A 14,884-nucleotide genomic window follows, 5' to 3' on the forward strand; every position below is an offset into this window, starting at 1 on the left:
GAGCTGGCTAACTAGCTAGAAAAGGCTTGTTTTCCTTGTTACTTCAGACAATTGTTTTGTCATGTGAAAAGTTCATTAAGCAGTTCAAACTAAGATCTGGGTGGGATTCCTGATTGGAATAGCACAAAAAAACCATCAGGTAGCCGTTGTATGTGTGCTCACAACAGTTTTTACATTGTAATACATCAGTTGCCGATCGCCAAAGAATTGATGCTTTTGAATTCTGGTGCTGGAGGAGACTCTTGAGAGTCCCATGGACTGCAAGAAGATCAAACCTATCTATTCTGAAGGAAATCAGCCCTGAGTGCTCACTGGAAGGACAGATCCTGAAGCTGAGACTCCAATCCTTTGGCCACCTCATGAGAAGAGAAGGCTCCCTGGAAAAGACCCTGATGTTGGGAAAGATGGAGGCACAAGGAGAAGGGGACGACAGAGGACGAGATGGTTGGACAGTGTTCTCGAAGCTACCAGCATGAGTTTGACCAAGCTGCAGGAAGCAGTGGAAGACAGGAGTGCCTGGCATGCTCTGGTCCATGGGGTCACGAAGTCAGACATGACTAAACAACAACAACATCATCAGTTGCAGGGACTGTCTGTTGTTGCTGAATTACAGCTTGCATCACCTGAGGCTATTGGCTATGCTTGCAGGAGCTGATGGGAACTATAGTTCAGAAACATCCAGAGGACCAAAGGTCTCTTATCCCTCTATACATTGTCCTTAGACCTAAGACCTATTGATTTCAGGATACTTACACCAAGGTAAGTAGGTATAGGATTTCAGCCTTATTTTAATGATTCCTTATAACAAGCATAGGCAAACTCGGCCCTCCAAATGTTTTGGGACTACAGTTCCCATTATCCCTGGCCACTGGTCCTGTTAGCTTGGGATCATGGGAGTTGTAGGCCAAAAACATCTGGAGGGCCGAGTTTGTTTATACCTGCCTTATAAACAAGAATCCCCAATCCATGAGGGAAACACATTTTTAGAATTTACAGTATTGTTAAATACAAGTTACGGTACTTATAAAACTGTTACTAGAGTCATTCCCCTTTCACTCTCAGAATGCTTTTTTCGAAATGGCATTGGCTGACATATACACACGCTATCTAAAAACAAAAGTATTCCCTCCTCAAAAAAACCCAAACAAACCAACTGTCTTATGCAAATTAGTGTTGTTTTGGTCACTCAGTCCAAACCCATTTGATGCACGGACCAATATTTCCTTTAATGAGATGGCAGCCTTAATTGAAACAAATTTTAAGAGCATGAATTAGTTCTACTGTGGCTTCAGCTTTTGGTCTCTCACTGGCTTGCTCTGAGCTCCATCCACGTATGTTTGGGGTTTGAAGGGAACAGTCAAAAGCTGCAATGCATAACCTTGACCAAGCACCCCCAACCTTCGGCCCTCCAGATGTTTTGGACTACAATTCCCATCATCCCTGACCACTGGTCCCGTTAGCTAGGGATCATGGGAGTTGTAGGCCAAAACATCTGGAGGGCCACAGGTTGGGGATGCCTGACCTTGACAATGCACCTTTTGTGGGATTCTGTTTCTCGCCCTATATCTTTAGGGTGTGGTTAGGAAAGGAATAAAGAAGTCCCACTGGCCTCTGCAAGCATAGCCAATGGGCTGAAATGGTGGGAGATGTAGTTCAGCAACATCTAGAGGGCCAGAGGTTCCTCACAGCTGGAACAGGAAGGAGAGCTTCTCTTCCATCCTGCTGGGGAAGCAGCAGCATTATTAAGTCAGTTCTTGCCTTTCCCCACAGGGAAGAACAGAGAGGTGAGGAAGGAGGACTGAGCAGGTTTGTAATTTATTTTGGAAACTGCATCAGGTAAATAAAAAATACCCAGCACACACACACACCAGCTTCTCTCTAGCCCATCTTATACTGCAAGAAAGGAACAAAATAGGAGACCAAAACCTTTGAGGAAGTTGGGTATGTTTAACCTGGAGAAAAGCTGATTAACAGGTGAAAAAGTAGCCATCTTGTTCAGTTCCTGAAAAAGTTGCCACATATGGGGAACATTTGTTCTGTGCTGCTACAGAAGGAAGGCTCTGAACTGCAGGGTCTAAGGACAAGCAGGTTTTCGATGAAACATTTAAGAATAAACTTCCTGACTGCATGAGCTGTTTGTGAGTGTGAGCAGGCTACCTTAGAAGGTGGTGGATATTCCCAAGGTTAGAGGTGTTCTTGCTGTTGTTTTTTATTAAGCAGAAGCCAGGTAACTACGTTATCCAGATCAGCAAATTTCCTCCACTGACATAGGGTTGGGACTTGCAAGATCTCACCCTCCTCTATGAGATGAGCCACAGCAGCCACTAACCCTCCCTGGGTCTCCCACCCACCCCACCACAAGGAAACAGGACCAGAACTCAACTTCAAGTTTATTTATTGTTTTACTTTTTTAAAAAAAGATTTCAGTGTTTTTCTTGCTTAAAAAAAATACTGTTCAGATCCTTAGTAATGCACTATTGGGCCTTAAATGCCTCCACTTCCCCCTCACTTAAGACCCAAAGGGGCAGCTGAAATGTTTCTGAGTGACTCTCCCAAGCGGGGGGAAATTACATGCCCTTCCCACCAACACAACGGGGAAATGAGGGACAGGGAAAAGAAGATTAAAATAAAAAAACCAACCAACAACCTAGGAGTAGAGTTCAGTGCCACTTAAAAAGGAGGAAATGAAGGGTCAAGAAACAGACCCTGAAAATTGTAGCCACATGTGGCCTTCTTTGGAAAACAGGGCAGGCGAACTTTGCTGCCTAAAACAAATGAGTCAGTTTAGTGGCACGTTTTAACTCCACCATATGGCACGGGAAGAACCGAGAGTGAAACTGCTGCGGTCATTGTTCCCCACAATCCCAGGAGATGAATGTGGTGCTGAAGCAGCGCTTCCATGCCTCTCCAAAAGACAATTTTAAATCCACAGTGAAGGCAAAAATGATGCTCCTTATATAGTTTCACTTGTTCTCTTCCTCCCCACCCCCATTTAGGCATTCCTGATCTTCCTTTCCCTTTGGCCTATAGAAAGCCCCTCCCCAATAGAATTTCAAATAAGGTTAAGGTTAATCTTATTAATAGTCATGCAGCCCTGCTCCTGCAGGGCAAAAATAAGAGAGACATCCCCACCCCACCCTGGAAGGTCCTTGCCTCCCCCTTTTAAGGCCCCACTTGTGGTGAGGGGGGCACCTATTAATCCATGATCAGTAAGAAGTAAAGGGCAGTTTCCTGGGGTTTCCCGTGCCGGCAGAAGCAGGGGCAGTTTTGAAGACAGTATTTTCGGACCAGAAGGACGGAGAAGAACGGGAACCCATCTTCCCCTCCCAAGGTGGCAAGGGGAGGGAGAGCGGAGTCCCACGAAGAGAGGTCCAATCTCAGGTCAGAAAGGGCACTGCACCTGGGAAAGAAAGAAGACAAAAAGGAAGTATTAGCAGCAAAAAGCAACAGCTTTCCTTTTCTTATTTAATGTTCTTTAAAAAGACAAGTTGGCCTTCTCTGCGTGGCAGGAGCAAACAAACCAGAAAGTCTCCAGTTGACCATAGTTTCTGGTTTCATTTGATCCAGGAAACGGTGGTTACCAGCTCCAAAACAAAACCATATATTAAAACCATAGTTCTAACTTGCCTTAATATCGTTGCTTGTTCCAAATGTGGTAACTGTATCTCCCAAGTTTTGATAATATGGGAAACTTTGGTTAATCAGAGGCACCCAGGCTTGTTTTCTCATGCCACAAATTGGCTGGGGTGGGCATAGGCACATGCATATCATGGCTTGATGAGGCCAAGATATGATCACTGTCTCCTCCCACCCTCACCCAGAGTTTCCACCCATAACTATGTAAAGCTTTCCACTCTCCAGTTTCTTCTACCTTGTTACTTCTCGGCCCAGGCAGTAGGGGGCGCTCATTCATCCCCTGCAGTCATTCCTCTCACAGTGCCCTTCTGGCGTATCTGCAACAAAACAAGATCCTTCAGCAGCTGGGTAACTTCCAAGTCTTACATGGTGGTGGTAGTACTGGCTCTGTTTACTTCCACATGGCCTTTCCAGAAAGATTTGCCAATAAATTTTAAAAAGTTTTTTAAAGAAATCAATAATAAATTACAATTGTATTTAAATGCATCAGCATATTACCAAACATTATAGGGTTTGAGGGTTCAAAGCATATTTAATACTCTCTGGGCAAGACAGGAACCACATTTAATCCCAAAGTGCAAAATGGGATCTATCTATAAACAAAACACTTGTATGCACCAGTTTTACCTCCCTTTTCTTTTAAGGAGGAACAGATTCAAATAAGGGCAGGACTCCTATATATTTTGTAAAAGTTGTATAGGAAAAGGTTTTAATCATCAAAAACTAGAAAGGTATATATTTACAAATATATAAAATATGTTTACAGAAGCATAACATATTTATGTAAGTATACATTTACAGACATTAAAAAACTACAAATTGAGGAAACAATGGTAAGCACATTAACAGTTAAATATTTTAAAAAGAGGGGATTTTTGCAGTGCATCTCTTACAGCAGTGGAAAAAACCCATGCCTATCAAAATATCTGCTTCCACATTAATATCATATAGGACTGTCATCCAATTGTGGAAATCTTAGTGCCTCTGTGGGGAACTTTTGGTGCTCCATATACTGCTGAACTACAACTCCCATCATTCCTTACCACTGCTGATGGTTGCAGGAGCTGATGGGAGTTGTAGTTCAAGAACATATGAAGGGCCAAAGCTTCTCTCACCTTTAAGCAGATCAACTGAGTTTTAAAACAACTGAATCTACATAAACCTGCATATGACTAAACGCTTTTGAAGAAGGAAAAAAAGTATACCCGATTTTAGATGGCATATGTATAAGGTGAATAGATATCTATAAGTTTTATATGGCATATGTCTTGGAAGTGGAGACCCCTTCTGTGAGAGACTGAAGAGGGATTGCCTCTCCCAAGATGGGGTCCGCCATTGGCAATTTTCACATTTCAGGATTCGAATCAGGGTTTTCCGCTTCTATATTAGTGGATCAAAACCACATTGACTAAATGAAACCTTTGGCCCTAGCTGGAAACTTCTCTTGTCAGGGGATCTGCACCTACAACAACAAGTGTGCCATAGGGGCAGCAAATATAAAATAGGAGTACCGAGCATCACTCAATGGAACAGTGGCAGCGATTTTTTAAAAAATCTTGTCCTGGCAGATCTGCGTAGCAACTCAGCTCACTCAAATCAACAAAGCCTCAAGACTAGCCATGGGAAAACAAACAGGAAAGGGTTTTAACTAAGCTTCTACAAGTGGGAACTGAGCTGACCATGGAAGGCCTTTTTGGGAAGGGAGTTTCACAATAAGGAAGCCATGAAAAGAAAAGGCCTAGCTGCTTGACCCCATCCGCCTTACTCTCCGACAGCAATGGCATCTGAAGCAGGCCACCCGTAAATGATCTCAGAGATCAGGCTTATATAGGCACAGCCATCCTTTCAGACCCAGTGACAGGGAAAGTTGTAGAGTGGTACCTCTGGTAATGTACTTAATTCATTCCGGAGGTCCGTTCTTAACCTGAAACTGTTCTTAACCTGAGGCACCACTTTAGCTCATGGGGCCTCACGCTGCTGCAATTTCTGTTCTCATCCTGAAGCAAAGTACTTAACCCGAGGTACTATTTCTGGGTTAGCGGAGTCTGTAACCTGAAGCGTCTGTAACCTGAAGTGTATGTAACCCGAGGTACCACTGTACTTCTGGCCTTCCACCCACAAGAGTTCAAGCACAAAAGTAAGGGAAACTCTCACAACCCAAACCAAGTGCCCCTCGCACCCGCAAACCTGGTTCTCTGCCCCAAAATACCTCATCAAGCTCCCTCTGTGTCTCTTCCTCCATCCGTCGAATGTCAGCCATGGTTAAATCCACCCACTTGTCCAACCAGCAAAATAGCTGCCTATGGAAGTTGGTAAAGAGGCGTCTTTCTTGCTGTAGGAAGAGAAGAAAGGCTTCAAGAAAACAGGATGACAAGAATACAAGAGACCTTGAAGTGGGGATAATAGTCTACACGCTCTCTTTGAGGGGGAAAGTCCCTGGGTTGCATTCTGCAGAGCAAGCTCAAGATGGGTTTTTTTACCCCCATCTCTTCCCGCCCCTAAAAAAACCTCAACAACACTAGAGAAAGTCTCAAATCCCATTTGCTAATATTGCTCTGCCATCTGTTACTATCCAAGCAAGCTCCAACGCAGATCAGAGCCAGCAGCCTCGGCCTGTTCTTACCTTTTGGATAAATTTTTCCACTCGGCCCTGAAGACCCCACCAGCGGAACTTCACACTCACAAGTTTGTAGGCACACATGTGGGGGCAATCTTCATTGTTGGCTAGTTCCCGCTAATGGACGGGAGATAGGGGAAAAGGGGAAGGGGGAGAAAGGAAGAAGCCAGGAAGATTAGGTCTGGAGTTGCCGCTGAAGTTTCAAAGCAAACTTGTGGAGATTTCTCTTATAGATGAAACATCTGAGGGGGATTTGCGGGGATGAAAAAGAGATTTACCCCTTTTTTATTTTTCATTTAGAAGTATTTAGACCATGCCTACTAACCAAAGTTCTCGAGGCGGCTTGCAATGTATTTAAAACACAACAGAACAGACAGCGATACAGACACCTTTGCCCTGATTATTGTAAGTTTTCCCCCTCCCCTTGTTCTCCAGAGTTCCTACAAATGTCATTCTGCAGCTGATTCTTCATGCCGTAGAATCAGATGGGTGTTAATTCCACATGGGTAAGGGCATGGAGTGACTGCTGTTTATGTCTCTCACAGCCCCAGCCCTGGCAGCATTTATGGAAGGTGCTGGGTGCAGCACCTTCCAGTTTTGATAAGACCCAGCCTCGCTCCAAAAAATCCTACAGCCAGTTTGTGCACCCAGGGACCACTGCAACACTTGCTTTCTCTCTTCCTGCCATGACTAAAAGGTCACAGAGAAGGCTCCATCTTTTGGGTCTGGTGCCACAGCAAGCGCACATTTTGCTTCACTAAGATGAAACCTGCAGACCCCTGGGGTCCCACTACCACCGCCAAAGCCTGTCTTCAAAACAATGAAGAGGCCTGAGATGTATGGATGGGAGGGAGCAGGACACACTTACGGGCTGGTTCGCAAGTTTTGCTATCATCCGTTTATCTATTATTTCATTTATGAATTGCATCCCATAAGGCATCTTGAAACAAATTACAAGACAGGGGACTGGACGTACCTTCCAGTCAGGACCAAGAGGCCCTCTGCCTGTCTTCAGTGATTTGAAAAGAGCCGGGTCTTCATCTGGCTTGTAGTCCTGAAAGATAAGAGAGCAGAGATGAGAATGTCAGCAGTATGAGATACAGGGGGACAGAGCTGGATAAATGCCATAAAGATCTTTGTTCAGCAGGTAGAAAAGCAGTCAGAAAGGGCAGATTCCCCCTGACACAAAAACAGGGCCTGATAGCATCTAAAAGCCAAGAGCCAGCCCTGAAAGCACAAGGGTACTATTTTGGATACTACGAGCAGTGCAAAAAGTTGAGCAACAATGTGGTTTAAGTGGTACCAGCCATCACCACCACTACTGTTACCTTCACTCTAAGGATGTAGAGAGAATGGACTAGTCACTGGGAGGCGAAGAAAAAGTGCTCAGCATATGCTCAGAGACAAGCTCTCCACCCAGGGGCCTCTCCTCACTCAGAGCGGGGGATCTCCTTTCATCACTTCTGTAGGCCATGGGCCAGCAGGAACAAATGAGATCACAATGTGGAGCCTGGCCAGATATAAGCAAACTTCCTTTCTCTGTCAATGTTGGGGGGATAAAGGAGGGAGAAGGAAGAGGAGCGAGTTGTGTGTGGAAATGATGGCCCCTCAGGCCAGGTAGTGGTGGGCAGGATAGCTGCAGCCTAGAATTGCTGAGGTACTGTTCTCCTGAGCTCTCCCAATCTAGAGCGATTCGAAAGAACAAATGGTTCCAAGTAGGGGGTTTGCAGATGCTACAATAATCAAAAAGATTCCCTTTGTGCTCACGGCTTTCACACTCCAGAGCCACAAAGGGATCCTTCTTTCCTATCAAAAGCAGCCAGCTGGTAGGGCGCTTTCCCTCCCAGAATTCCCCTGCCTTCTGTGTCATGTTAACCTTTGCCAAACACTCTTCCAACTGCCAGACAAAAACCAAGGTTGCCTCTTACGTCATCTGACACTTGCGTCCGATCAGCGACATCTATATGGACCACCTCAACATCTTTCCAAGTTTCCGCATCGAGGCTGTGGACCTGCAGAGAGAAGAGTTTTTATGTCCTCACCCAAAACAAAAATGGGAGTCGCCAGCACTGAAAGTTTGATTGGGCTTTGTTGACTTTTTAATGTGCTTCCGTATTATGTTATATGCTTTGTACTGGCCTAAAGACAACGAGTGTTAGGCAATCAATGTGTTCAATTTAATAATAATAATGTATTTCACATCAAAACACACAAGATTTGGGTGGGACCTTAAGAGAGCTGTGCATAAACAAATGCCAGCAAACCTCAAAGAACTGAAGCAAAATTGTAGAATTGGCCAAAACTCCTCCACAATGATGTGAGAGATTGATATAGTCATACAGAAAATGATTACTTCAAGCTATTGCTGCTAGATGTGGTTCTAAAAGCTCTAAGGTGTACTTAGTTTTGCACACATGGCTTCTCCATTATGGCTTTATTTTTGCTAAATAAATCATGACACAGAGTAATATGTCATGTGTTGTTCTTCACCTGAGGTTGTATTTACCTAATTTTAAGACCTGCTAAATAACAGATGATTATGTCTTCATATGTAAAACCACAGAATTCAATTTTCTCATGACTGTATAAAAACTAAATAATAACATATGTAACCCAGATTTGCTTCAATAAAAATCACAGAAAAGTTTAATACCTTAAGATTGCATCCCTCAATACTGCCAAATATTTCAGTCATTTAGAAGAGAAAAAGAGCTCTGTAACCCCAAACTGCATCCAATAGTTAATTATAAAGCATGTTTCTCTTCCATACAGTCTCCTCTAAAGTGCTTTCAAGATCTTTGCAAGAATAAGTGCTTTATTGCTTATTATATATGCAATGGAACCTTAACAAAGTCTAAATTATTTATCCTAGCTGGTATCTTTCCTGGATCTGAACTGATTCCCTGTATGTGGTGTTATTTTAAAGGCATTTTTATGTTAATTTTTTTGTGTTTGTTTTGTATTCAGTTGTTTTTGCATATGCAACTATTTTATATATGCCATTGTATTGTAAATCACTTCAAGGTGCCTCACAGGAAGCAACTCATAAGTGACATAAATAACAACAACTATTCCGGATACAAAATATCTTCTTTGTGCAGAAAGAAAAAATGCTTGTTAATCAAATACCATTCCCCACCCCTTAATAATAAAACAGAGCATCTGTGCCCACGGTCCTTCTATTAATAGAGAGTACAGTTCAGCAGGGCTTGGGCCCCCTGGTTCTGTGGATAAAACGTGGTGTTTCATTCCCGTCACTTACATTGTCTTGGTCACCTAAATCTGGTTTGTGCCAGGTTTCAATTTTGATGAAGAAATCATCCTTCATATATTCATTCTGTCCAAAAAGGAAAGGGTGGGGAAGAGAGAAGAATGGTTACCCAGAATACTTTGTGGTAACAAGAGCACACGCAGACCTAAAGCCACACATGACTTGAGCAGACATATTACCCAGAATGCTCTGCAACATTCTGGGATGTGGGTGTGTGACTCATGAGAAGTGGACTTCATGGGGTAAGAGGTGTGCCATAGCTGCCTACTGGAGATAGGCGAGGGCACAGATGTACCCAGAGAATCTGAGGAAGTTGGGGTTCACTGAGAAGCGCTGTCTGCCCACCCACAGATGTCCCTTCCCCAAGTCACTTACCGTAATAACTGCAGCAGACGGGACCACAAGAAAGAGAAAGACAGAACATGTTAGTGCAGGAAAATGAAACGAAAAACCTTCCCTAATCAGCTTGATATAAGTCTTCTCTAGCCACAGCTGCCATTTATGTAACCCAAATCACACAGGACAGTTTTAGCCCAACATATCCAGCAGGTTAGACAAAGTGTGGAGAAGCTATGGTCCTCCAGTTGTTGCTGAACTGCAACTCCCATCAGCCCCAGCAAACATGGCCAAAACCACGGATGATGGGAATTGTAGTTTAGCAACATCTAGAGGGCCAAAGGTTTCCCACACCAGTTTTGACTGTCCCTGAACTCTGATAATATTTCCTGCTGGCCTGGACGGGGTGTGCAAGCTTGTGTAGAAACCAACTGTACAAATGTAAAATTTGCATTTGTTGGTTCTCCCACTTTTGCCTCAGGACACACCCAACACCGTCCAAAGAAAGTTGCCCAAATGAGAATGTGGCCCTTGGCCTATGAAAACTTTCCCAGCACTTGCTCAAAATGAATGTTTATTCAAAGTCTGTTCTGTGGAAACTTGAGGTTCCTCTGGCCTGTGTCAATGAGAAGAGCAGTAATGTATGAAAAGAGTTTCCCAATAGGCTGCTTGTTGTAGGAGTCTGCTGGGTGCATTTCTAGGTTATATACTCAGCTTAAGAAGAGCAGTGGTGAATGGAGTGTACAGCACTTCCAGAATCTCTGCCAAACAACCCCTGGATTTTTGCCACTCAGCCATTGTTCAAAAGGATCGTTCAAGATGGAGAGTTTGAAAAAAATGACAACACTCCAGACAAATTTGTTCCCCTACCAAAGCATCTAGGTAGGACAGGGTTTCGCAAACATGGGTCTCCAGATGTTTTTGGACTACAACTCCTATCACCCCAAGCTAGTATGACCATTGGTTGTAGTCCAAAAACATCTGGAGACCCAAGTTTGGGAAACCCTGACCTAGGGAGTCCCAGTTACAGACATAGCCCCTTCGCCCATCCCTCTCCCTGGCTCACCCGTTCGACAATAGGGATAGGCATTCCAGGCTCTCTCGTGAACAACTAGGGACCCTTCAGGGGCGAACATCTTAATGAATCCAGGAACTTTGCTGCAAGAGAGAGAAAAACAGGGCATCAGAGGAAGCCCATGCCTTTGGATGCCCGTGCCCAGGAAAGACCTTACCTCTGGAGGTGGTAGATCTTGTGGGTGAACTGCCCCCGTTCCCCTTCACGTTCGTAAGGTTCATTTTTTAGCACCTCAATCCCTTCGCCGCCGCCAGTGTTGTTCTTGCTGGCTTCAGCAACAGAGAATAACTGCCCCACCTGATACTGAAGAGGGAAAGAACAGAGGTTGGAAATGGGCATTTTAAACAGGAGATTCAAGTTCGACATGTCCCAAAAGGGACTCGTCCCAGTTCAAATTTGTCCCTTTACAAAACAAAGTAGTTGCCTTCAGGTCACAGTTCCAAGTTGATCCAAATGATCCTCAAGAATTTTTTTCTGTATTCAAAATGTTCCTGTGCTGAAGTATAAAATAAAAGTATAAAATAAACTTAAGATGAGAGTCCATAGAGTGAAAAGCACAGATGAGAGAACGAACTTGAAGATAAAACTAGAAATCATTCAAAGTTCTAAGCCGAAACAAATTTAATTCAAGTTTTGATCACTTGGCAATTCTGGAAACTACTTTCAGATGTAGTTTAGAGACTTTTGAACTAATTTGATGAAGTCTGTTAAGCTCATTCCAAACACTGGGAAAGAGAAGGGGAAATACTCCTGCCCCATTGGCCTTCAAATAGGGCACAGGTCTTGGGGACAAGGAAGGCCATAGGAGTCACTTGGCAAGACCTGCCTGCCCCAATTACTGCTGGGTGGAGAGCGAAAGAACAGGGAGCCAGAAAGAGAGACAGAAAAGGGCAATGCCCTTTTGGTTTTTGGTTCTGGCCCCACCTCTGAAAAACAGGAAGAAAAGCACCCCAAACTTTCTGTTGATTTATGCCAACCCATTATTCCCCCCTCCCATTGATTAACTAGGGGGTCAGCAAGGTTGCACACTTCCTAATACCACTGCATGTAAATGGAACTTACCTCCTCTACGGAGCAAGGCAGCACAACCCGGCTGGTTTTGGAGGATGGAGATTAAAGCAGCATGGGGGGGGGGGGGAGAGGAAAGAGAACAAGAGTTAGAGAGGGGATCCTCCAGTGCCCAAGCCCTCACACTCCACTGCCACATGCACCAGATAACAAGCACATACACACTTTATTCACCCTGGAATGTATTTAACAGACCGTTCAACCAAGACCATTTATAAAGCACTACTGTTGCATCTGAACTATTATTATTATTATTATTAAGTTCTAGAAAACTGCCACTAAAACTAGTCTTAAAACAACTTACAATATGATATATCAAAGTGTACAAAAATTTAGAAACACCGAAGAACAAGCCACAATGTAAAATGCAGCTTTAAATAACACTGAATAAATAAGCAAGCCTATCAAATACCACCAGAGGCCTGGAAGTAGAGGAAGACCTTACCTGGTGCCAAAAAGGTATTAAACCTGACACCAGGTGGGCCTCACCGGGGAGACCAATCCATAGATGGGGTGGGAGGAGAGAGAAGCCAAAATGTCCTTTCCCTTGTTGCCAGTCACAGAACCTTTCCTGGAGGAAGAGGAAAGCCTCTGATGACAACCACAGGGCATGTGTTGGCAGAGGCATTCTGTTAGGTATTGGATAAGCCTTCTAGGCTAAAATCAGAACTTTGAATTGGTCTCAGGAACCCATTGGGAGCCACTGCAGCTGGGGCAAAGGAGAGTAATAGGTACTTGTTGTCTGGTGCCTATTATCAGTTTGGCAGCTGCACTGAACACTCGCTGCAATTTCCAAACAGTCTGCTACGGTGAGCACATATACAGCACATTGCAATAACATACATATGCAGGACCCTGGTATCTCAAAGCTTGAAGGCCGTGTACATTGTATACCTTTAAAGTACCATTAGAAGCACACGTTCCCTTCAAAAAACTATGGGAACTGTAGTCCATTGAGCGTTGTTGGGAATTGCAACTCTGTGAGTGGTAAACTACAGTGCCCAGAATCCCAGGGAGGCGGGGGAGATGTGCTTTAAAGGTGTTGCAGAAGTTTCGCTGAAATCGAAACACAAAGCAGATTGTCTTCTTTGCCCTGAAGAAGAGCACACGAATATGCACGGAGAACCTTCCTAAACTCACAGAGCAATCCTAAACAGGCCTATACAAAAGTAAGCCTTACTGAATTAAAAAGGGCTTTCTCCCTGGAAGTGTGCGGCATCCCTTGAGGCAATGTTATTGTATGTGCCAGATGAAATAAGTTGGAGTGTCATCTCCCCACCCCCAAGGTCTTTTCTCCTACAATTCTCCTCCAGCGAATGCCTCAGCCAGCTTTAACAAAGATAAATCTGCTGCTGCCAACTTCCCCCGAAACAGTGCCCAGCGTGATTTGCGGTAACACTCTGAAACTGCAAACATTTTGTGTTTCCTCCGAAAGAAGTTCCTGGAAATCAACAGGCCTTAGTTTAAAGAAAGTGAGCCGAGCAGTGCACAAAAATCATGACGGATTCAGGGATCCGAGGGTGGCCCTTCTCATTTGTTCTCCTCCCTCACTGATTATTCTATTGAGCTTTGGTGAAAAAAACATGGGTGGAGGGTGGGGAAAAAATACATCGAAATGGAGAATAACGGTATAAACTATAAAGCAAGCCAAGTGTGGAGGCAGCCAGGCCGCCTCCTGTCGGGAAAACATGCCGGGTCAGGGACCCTAGATGGATTCCAGGACTGGGTGTGCGAGAAACCTCCTGGCAGGGTAAGCCGAATGGGCCAAGGCGACCCCCCACTTCTGCTTTTCAGAGGAATATGAGAAAGCGCCGCCCGTTACATTGCAGAAACAAAAGGTCCCATTCATCCAAAATATCAGATCTCACCCAGCGCACATTATTAGGCGCTCTAAAAACCCCCAGCAAAATACAGAAGGAAGAGCCGTAGAAAGGGGCAGCCATATGTAGACGGGTCCCTTGTCTATCGCCCAGCCATTTTTAGGGAAGCCCCCTCCCCACTGCCTAGTTAACCCTTCCCATGTCCTGCCCCACCCACGCTGGCGCCCCCCACACCCCTCCCAGTACTCACAACTCTTTGATCAGCACCATCCTCCCGTCCCTCCGGCACCCAGCACGCCAAATGCACCAGCCCTTTTCTTCCTCTTCCCCCCTACCCCGGCCATTGACGCCACTTCCGCCCTCACTCTAGCGCCCGCTCGCCCGCACCTGCCCGCGACGACGCCACTTCCGCCCTCACTTGGGCTTCGCCTGCGCTGGCGGGAGCAAAGGCCGGCCACGTTGGGGAGGAGCAGGTCGAAGGGGGGGGGGCGTTCGGTGCTCTTGATTGACACCACAGGGAAGCCGGGGAATGACGGGACGCTGAGGGTTGCATTGGACAGAAATGTCCACTAGGGGTCGCGCTCCAATCGGGCGTTCGGAATCGGCTCTGTTGAGAGTGCTTCTGAGATATGTGCAAAGCGCCTTTCTAGTCGTATTTGAGAAAGGGCAAGATCACGGACCTCCTGACTTTCATGCCTTTCAAGCGTTTGGTACCCCACGCGAAATTGATCCTTGTCCCTTCTGTTTTGAAACTATTCACTGAATATACTTTTTACTGAACCGTAAAAGGGACAGGAGACATATTTCGAGGCTGTCCTCGAAATTCCTTTAAATCATGGGCATAGCCAGGATTTATATTAGGGGGAGTAGAACTAAGCTGTTGGTTAAGTATTTCTATTTATTTACTTTATGGGGGGGGGCAGCTTCCCCCTGCCCACCCCCTGCTACGCCCATGCTTTAAATGTTCACATCTCTATGGAAATATACATCGCGATGCTCCAGATCAATAATGCATATTCCCAAGTAAGTGTGCACAGAATTGCAGCTGTATTGCATTTAGA

At 44.9% G+C, this 14,884-nt stretch overlaps 1 protein-coding gene across 1 annotated transcript; it reads right to left on the reverse strand.

Annotated features, from left to right (window-relative positions):
- Positions 1-2,378: 2,378 nt before the first annotated feature.
- On the reverse strand, positions 2,379-14,201 carry LOC310830456 (phosphatidylinositol transfer protein beta isoform-like). Its single transcript, XM_083710234.1, has 12 exons — positions 14,074-14,201; positions 11,998-12,028; positions 11,093-11,238; positions 10,877-11,018; positions 9,900-10,037; positions 9,516-9,590; positions 8,182-8,265; positions 7,230-7,307; positions 6,260-6,370; positions 5,846-5,968; positions 3,872-3,953; positions 2,379-3,400 (listed from the first exon to the last, which is right to left on the reverse strand). Exons 1-11 carry the CDS (start codon positions 14,091-14,093, stop codon positions 3,906-3,908), a joined length of 996 nt encoding a protein of 331 aa, XP_083566360.1. The 5' UTR covers positions 14,094-14,201; the 3' UTR covers positions 2,379-3,400; positions 3,872-3,905.
- Positions 14,202-14,884: the final 683 nt, after the last annotated feature.

This window comes from Podarcis gaigeae, assembly GCF_964106915.1.
Source record: "Podarcis gaigeae genome assembly, chromosome: 13".
Taxonomy (NCBI): Eukaryota; Metazoa; Chordata; class Lepidosauria; order Squamata; family Lacertidae; genus Podarcis; species Podarcis gaigeae.